At 30.5% G+C, this 8,656-nt stretch overlaps 1 protein-coding gene across 1 annotated transcript; it reads right to left on the reverse strand.

Moving 5' to 3' along the window:
* Positions 1-356: 356 nt before the first annotated feature.
* On the reverse strand, positions 357-817 carry K441DRAFT_736772 (uncharacterized protein; the record flags this gene model as incomplete). Its single annotated transcript, XM_067654315.1, has 1 exon — positions 357-817. A coding segment is annotated over one exon (315 nt), but the record flags the coding sequence as incomplete, so codon positions are not given.
* Positions 818-8,656: the final 7,839 nt, after the last annotated feature.

Here is an 8,656-nt window from a genome sequence, read left to right on the forward strand (position 1 = left end):
ATAGGGACGGAGTAGTAGTTAAAGAGGTAGGAGTTACTTTTATATTTAAAGTAGAGGCCTAGCTTAATACGTTGTTTTAATTTAAAGGACCCTGGTGGGGTATATTCTAGGGTCCTAGTGTTAATATCTATAGCGTTAGGGTGCTTAAGCTAAGATAACTTTTTTTTAATTTTTATCCATTGTATTATACTACGTACAATACTACGCATGTAGCCTTGGGCTATGGCGCTATAGTTCTATATACATAAATCCTTTCTAGGCAGCTTAATATGTACTAGTAGCTATGTCCTAGTAGTTTATAAACCCCTAAATTAGGAGTTTATAGTTTCCTAGTAAAATACTAAGATACTACAACTACTAGGGAATGAGAAAATGGTAAGAAAAACTATAAGAAATCCTAACCCCTGTCCCTGTCCTTTTGCAATTTATTTCTGTCCTTTTGCTCTCTAATATCGTTTTAAGAGCCTAGTAGGAGTTACCCCCTTCTAGAATCCTATCTGTTTTATTCTTCCATAGAATCTTCTTCGCGTACTAGTTTAGCAGCTTTAAGAGTCTCGCAGTCTTTACTATTAGCAAAGTGTTTTTCTTTACAATTAATGCAAAGAGGGGTGGTATGCTGGCAAGGCCTGCCTGTTATTATACAGGTAGAACAGGAATAGTCTTTAGATAAATATGCAGCTGCACAGTATCTATAGGCCCTAGTAGAGCACCTATCTCCTATATGGCCAAATTTTTGGCAGCTCGTACATTGCGTAGTAGGAGAGACTTTGAGGTATTTTACTACCTTAGTAGCTGTACCTGCAATTAATATCTCTTTTTACTTAAGGATTTCTTATCTTTTTTCTTCATTCTCTATAGTAAAAACTATAGAGCCAAATCTAGTCTATAGATTGTGTCTTTTTATACTAAATAAGATCTATTTAGGTAGTCCTTGTATCCTTATAGGATTAAAGGTCTTAATTTCTTCTTTTAGAAGCTTAGAGCCTCCTTCTCCTAGGAAAGGTAGGGTAGGAACCCTATAGACTATAATTTAAATCCATGGTTCTAGTTTTTGTTCTCTTTAAAAGGTAAAGCAGTTATGCTAGATTTCCTTATATTTAACTAGGAAATCCGCATTATACTCTTCCGTAGTCGTAAGGAGGATATTTTGTTTTCCCTTAGTTCTAGCTATAGATGCTAAAACAGGTTTTTCTACTTGCAGTTTTAATGTAAATAGTTAATTAACTTTGTTTCGTATAGAGAAGGTATCTANAGGTTNGTCCTTTTGGTCNNTAATTAGGACTAGCTTTCTTTCTTATAGCTGCTTTTTCTTACTTCTAGTAGAAGTAAAAGGAGTAGGAAATAGTAGTGATGAGGAGGGTAGAGAGGACGAAGTAGGGAGGTCCTTCTTTAGCCTCTTTACGTAGGTTTTTTTAGTAGGGGCTACCTCCTTACGGAGAGCTCTTACTTCTTCGACTAGTCCTTTTAGGACATCTTTTATCTTTTCTTTTTCTTTTCCTTTTATAAAGGGGTTTTCTCCTGCTAGGATACTACGTATATAGTCCTCTAGCTGTTTAACTTGTTCCTTTTTATCTTCTTCTTTTTCTTCTTCTTTTAGCCCTTTATAGGCCTGGGTTAGGCTATCTAGAGCCTTTTATAGGTGTTGTTCTGGAGAAAGGGGAGAGAAAGATATACTAGGTATACCAGCCGTAAAAGTCCTTATTTTAGTTGTCTTTTTTATAGGTTTTTGGTTTTCTTTTTCAGTAAAAGACTAAGGATGTTCTCTTTTTTCTCCTGTCCCAAATAGGCCAGGAGAAGAAGAAGGGTTAGAAAAAGTGAATGTAGATATAGACTTATTATCACTTATTTCTATAGGAGGTTTCTTTTTAGGCCTACTGGGCCTTGGCATTTTGTGTCTTATAAGGGGGTTTTCCTAGTTTTTACTATCCTTATACCCTTTTCTCCTTATTAATCCTACTAGAAGATTTCTGGGGAGATTAGGCTAAGAGGTAGTAGAGAAACTAGCCCCTATTTTGTAGTTTTGGTATTAGTAGTAGTAGTAGTAGTTTTAGTATTCCTGTCCATGCCTCGCTTATAAGCTAAGGCCACCCTTAGAGAAAAATTTCTGTTGGGAAGAGGGGGTAAAACGATAAATAAATCCACCTCTAGCTCGCTAGGCAGTAGGAATTAGGTCTTGAAAGTTAGAAAATCGATTGTTTTTAATAGTAAGATGGGTATGCGTAAGTTTTGGAGTGTGGCGCTACCTTTTGGTAAGGTTGCATGTGTGGTGAAGCTTTTTTCTAAGATAACTTAGTGGACGTTTATAGGGCTATTATATTATATTAAGGAGCATGTTTCGGTATTAGGCGTAGTATATTATTATACCATTTATTAATAGCGTTTATGTATATATTAAGAGCTCCTAGTAGGTCTACGCCTATTAGGAAGGTTTTCAGTTTAGGGCTTAAAGATTTAATAAGGCTATTAACTAGTGCAGAGTTATTCTAGCCAGTTTCCTTTGCGTAATGATTAAATTTGGAGAAGTATACTAGGAAACTCTTCGTTCCTTAAGCTATATAGTTATCTTTCTCTAAGCAGTAGCTTAGCGGTTTAGATCCCTGTATATAGCTTTAAGAAGTATAACTAGGCTTTATACTAAGTTTAGTTAGAGGGGTTTAATAAGGTTAGCTACCTCTTCTCCTAGTTAACTTAGGGCGTAGTAAAGTTAGTTAGCTTTAGTTAGGTAATAGTTAGCATTACTAATTAGCTTATACTTAAGCTAGCTTAGGAATAATTAGAGCTCTTACTGTTTATATAAGGGTTATTTTGGCCCTTACTTGGCTGTATTACTTAGGGGCTTTTAGGGGTCGCTAAAGCTAGCCTTTAGCTAGCCCTTAGTACCTCCTTATAAGCACCTTAGGCTTATAGCCCTTCTCTCCTTATTAGTTCGTCTCTCTCTATACTTAGGCTATTGCCTACCCTTATTACTATATCGTCCTCTTCCATCAACTCTCCTTATAACTTATACTTGGCTTACCTACTCCCTACCATATACCCTAGTAATGTGCCTTATAGTTTACTAGTAAATACTAGAGGGTCAGGTAATTATTTAGATTGTTATAGTATAGTAGCCGGTTTAGGGTAAATAGCTATTATAGGTTTAGGGCTTACGTTCTATATATTTATCTCTAGGGATAGTATTCGGTCTTAAGGCCCTAATATAGGTATTTTAAGAGTACGGATTTCTTCTTGGAGGTTTTTAATTAGGTGCCGGTGTCGTGCTTCTTATTTAGCTTATTAATAATTTAAAGTGGCTTAGTTTTATATAAGGGCGTCTATAAAAGACTTTTATATCTTTACTAGTTATTTTTAGAGTTTAGATATAATACTAGTGGCTATTATAGGGGTTTTAGGGTCGTTCTATATTTTAGAGGTAGTCTATAAAGTTAATATAATATAGTATTACGGAGTAAGTATAAGCGACGATAATATATAGTAAAGTAGATATTATTAAGCTATGTATATAAACTGTGTAATAAAATTAAACGTTATATAAGGAAAAAAGGTAAAAAAAAATAGGAAGAAAAGGTACATATTATGGACTTAATTGCTTAGTTAATATATATATAGAGCAGAATAGGATTTAGGTAGTAGTCCTAGCAGAACTTAGTAGAACTTAGTAGAACTTAGTAGAATATAGCAGAATACGGCAAATTGCTATTAGATTGCTATAGATTGCGGCAAATTACAGTCTTATAGTTGGTCTTTAGTTACTAAGTTAGTGGAAATATATAGACGTATATAAGGTGTTATAGTAGTGTCCTATAATAAATAGGGCGCTTATAGTATAGTATAAACAGGGACTTAAGGTAAAAATCTAGGACGTAATTATCCTAATAGAAGATGCGGATACCCTAAGGGAACTAATTAACTAAGCAATTAAGATTAATAATAGGATTTATTAAAGGGAGCAGGCTAAAAAAGGTTAGGATAGAGTTTTATAGTTATATAAGGCGTAAAGCACGCATTAACTAAGTTAGAAATTATAGAATAGCGAGCTAGAGCTAATAGACCTAAGCAGTACTAAAGAGTATCTCTTAGCACGTTAGGGTCCGTAGACAAAGTAGCCGGTACGCGAACACTAGAATTAAAAGTACGCGTATAGTCATGGAGCTTTAATCTTATTAATTCTATTGGCTAGCTCTTATCGATAACCTACAGACCCAAATCAACGTGCTAAGGGATAGAAGTAAACAACTATAGAAACCCAGAGGACAAGGTTTAAGTAATTAAAGGTTTAAGAAGTAAAGGCTAAACTAGGGATCTTAGCAGCAAAAGATATTTAGGCGGACTCTATAATAAGAAAAATAGTTTAAAGAAGGAGCTTATATAAATTATAGAAAATAAGGTTATTTCACTAAAGACCATAAAGATAATTAGAGAAACTATATAATAAGGGGAACTAGACTAGTAGATAATATACACATATAGAGAGATAATAGTGTACTATAAGGAACCGAAGAGTATTTAATTAAAAGTTTTGCGCTTTATTATAATAATACTTACTAAATTTATAAAGACGTTTAGTATGGCGCAAGCTATTAGCTATAGGAGCTAAAATTATTAAAGTTTAGAGGAACTAATAAACTATCTTATAAATTAGATATTAAGGATAATAAATTTAATATAGGCGAAATATTTAGTAATAATAAGGTAATAAAGGTAGTTTACTAGGAGTATATAAACCTTAGAAATGTTATAATAGAGGTAGAAGTTAAATCCACTATAGAGAAAGGATTAATAATGGGGATTAAAACTCTATTAGATATAATATTTATCACTTTATAAAATATAAGAGAAGTAAAATAGTAAACTACTTTAGTACTTAATAAAGGCAAAAAGCTAAAGGCTTAAGATTCTTAAGATAAGATAAAAGATGCTTAAGATTCCTAAGACGGGATAAGATAAGCTTAAGGACCTATAATAGACGATAGCCAATAGAGCAGAGCAGTGGCTTGGTTTAGTAATATATAAATAAGTATAGGGAGAGAATTCCTAGGGACTTAAGACTTTAAAAAGTAAGTAAGAGTACCCATAATAGGTAAATAAAGTATTTAGCCTTAGAGTTAAACAGCTAATACTAAAATTATAAAGTTTACGGATCTAAAGGATCCTATAGCTAGATGTAGACTAAAAGAAGACTAAAAAGGATTTAAGAATTAAATTAAAGCGTAGTAAGAATAAAAAGGCTACTAAGGGTTAAGAACACTAGGCAGACTAAGGGTTAGAGTACCTATATAAAGAATTACTAATAGGCTAAGAGTAGGCACGCTAAGAGTAAAGTAGCTTAAAAAATTAGAATAAGAAGAGGACTTAGGGGTTCTAACTAGATTTAAAGAACGGTATACTAAAGGTTGTAATAATATAGTAATAATAAGATATTTTCTTATAGATAGATTGTATACGCTTACGGAGCTATACTAAAAGTAGTATAGGCAGCAATATAATAATAAGTAAGAAGACTTTTATATATAGCTAGATAAAAGAGTTATTTAAGACTAAGTAATTATAAAAAAACGTATAAGTTATATTAAAGGAACATTAATTATAATGTTAAGAAATCTAGAGGAAAGATTAGAGGACTAAAAAAGTAAAAGGTAAATTATAGTACCTACAAATAAGAGACTAGCGTTTAGATTAGCTAGATAAAGGTTTAAACTTAAGAATAAAAATAAGCTAAGAGTTAACCTAAAGCACTTAGCGTATTATATATTAGTATAAATTGCGTATATAAATAATATATACGATATATATAAAAATCTATAAAAAAAAAATTTAGAAGTACCCTATAAGAATATATTAGGCGCTAGATAAGCAATAATATAGAAATGCTAAGTATATATATAGATAGCATCTAATAGAAGTTTAGGGATTAGGAGATTTAATACTTTAACTAAAAAGATTCCTTACGGAAAAATACTTAGACGAATAATAGTAGTGGAAATACTTAGAGAATATATATTTATAGTATATTAAGGATAAAAAGCGAACTAGGTATTAGCTAAAGAGTAAGCTAAGTATATAAGGATTAAGTAGCTAATAGTTAGGAAAAGTAAAGGCCTATAAAACTAGAGGGAACTAGTAATAGAGCCTTAGGCCCTTAAAGGGATTTAAGGATAATACCTAAACTTATAAGTTAATTAGTAAGATTAATAGTTTAAAGCACTAATAGATAGTAAAGTAATAAGAAACTATATATTACTAATAGTAGTTAAGTAAATAGAACTATCTTATAGATAGAAGGAGCATCCTTACCTACTAGTTATAATTTTAGGAGATCTAATAACCTATAGAGGAGGTATTATTAATCTTAAAATAGGACCTATTTAGATAACTATTAAAGGAAGATAAATTAAAATATCTTTTAATATCCTACTATTAGGGATGCCTTAGTTATAGGAGTATAATCTAAAAATTGATTAAGTAATAGGTTAGGTTAATATAACGTAAGAGACGTATAATAACTAAGTTAGTATAGTATTAAGTTAGAGCAATATATAAGGAAACAGAGAAAGGGTTATCCTATATACTAAAGAGATACTATAAGTATAGCAAAAAAACTATAGAGCCTAGAAAATAAAATGCTATTAGAGTATATAGCATAGGACTATAAAATAAAATTAGAACTGGGAATAAGTCTAAAGTTCTTTTTAATCTATAAGTTAACTAAAGAAGAGTTAAGAGCACTTAAAGAGTTTATCTAGGAAATTTTATAAAAGGGATATATTAAACTATTATAGTTATTAATAGGTTATCTAGTACTATTCGTACTAAAGAAAAATAGAAAACTTAGATTATATATTAACTATAAATAGTTAAATAGTATTATCAGAAAGGATAGGTATCTTTTACCCTTAATTAGCGAAATCTAAGATCAGATAGGTAATATATAAATCTTTATAAAGATAAATCTAAAATAGGCGTACTATTAGATTAGGATTAAGGAAAGCAATAAATAAAAGGCAGCCTTTAGGTTAAAGGAGGGACTATATAAGCTATTAGTTATATAATTCAGACTTATAAATGCACTAGCAACGTTTTAGAAGCGAATTAATAGTATATTAGAAGAACACCTTAATAAGTTTATTATGGCATATTTTGATATTATTATTATTTACTTAATAACTAAGGAAGAATATATGTAACGAAGCCTTGTAGCAGGAACTACGGTAGACTTATTAATAGGCTAGGTATATAGGTAAATAAAAAGTCAATAACGTAATAATAACTAGTAGAGTAGTTGCCTAATAGATTAACTCTAATTATATTCTAAGAATTACTATAAGGAAGGAACTATCTAGGTAGGGACTAAGGGTCCTTAAATATATAACCGTACTCCTATAAAATCCTTCTTATACGTAATATATATATGCTTTATCTACTCTATTACGGATTATATAAATTATATAAATTATATAGATTACGTTATATAACCTTAGTTACTATTCCTTATTATATAACTCTATTAGCTCTATTCTAGACTATATTTAAATTAACTAACTAGCTTTTTCTAACTCCTCTTTAAGTAGTTATAATATTATACTTAAAGCGTCCGTAACACTATCTCCCTTCTCTCTATTTTTATTTTTAAAGATTCTTAGCATCTTTAGGTTATTTACTAAAGGTATAATATCTATCTAATTAATTTAGTTAATATTATTGCTTATTATATCTAAAGCAATTTCTTCTTCCTTAACTGCTTATTATACTCACACTATCGCTATAATATTATCTCTTAGTAAGATTATACCATCTTTATATTCTTGCTGTTTAAAAGAGGGGTTAGTTTATATTACGTTAGCGAACCTATTTTCGCAATAACTATCCTTTTATTTAGAGTGTACTAAAGCGAATATTTATTTATCTTATAACGTTTACTCTGTCTCTAATGCTAAATATATATAACCTATTACTTTTAATAGTTGTCTAGTTCCCTAATTAATTTGTCTTAGGGTTTTATATTTAATTTACTACTACATAGCTAAATAATAAACTGTTTATTGCTTTAGCGGAATTACGCTATTCTTAGAATGCTAAACGGGAGGCTGCTAATACTTAGTAACGGGCCCTTAAGTCTTATCTGGCGGCGTCCACTTAGTTAATCCGTCTTAAAAAAGTTCGTAAAAAGGTCCGTTTTAAGGAGTAGAAACTAGTAGAATAATGTTTATAAAAACTTAGTAATAAAAAAACGGATTCTCTTCTAACTAAGAAGGAAATAAATCTAAGTAGTTTAGCAACTGCTCTTCTTAGGTTCCCCCTTAGGTAACTTATTTTTTATTAATACTGCCTAACCTAATCTCTTTTAATACTTCTGTACCTTTTCTATAGCGTTTTTTAGATTCTCTAGTAGTTTCTAGGTAATCTTAGTATGGCCTATTTACTTTACTTTATACTATATTTTATTATTAACGTCCTTATAACTAATAATCTTTAAAACTTACTATTTATCCTTTTTTTATTCTCTGTACGTATCTACTTTATAAACTAGTATCTTAATATTCCCGTATACTAGTTCTAGTATTATAATATACTATATAGGGTAGATCTTTATTTTAGCTAATAGGTTTAACTTAAACGTAACTAGTAAAATCCTTTATATAACTTTAAAAGGTCCTAG

Source organism: Cenococcum geophilum (assembly GCF_001692895.1).
Source record: "Cenococcum geophilum 1.58 unplaced genomic scaffold K441scaffold_60, whole genome shotgun sequence".
Lineage (NCBI taxonomy): Eukaryota > Fungi > Ascomycota > Dothideomycetes > Gloniales > Gloniaceae > Cenococcum > Cenococcum geophilum.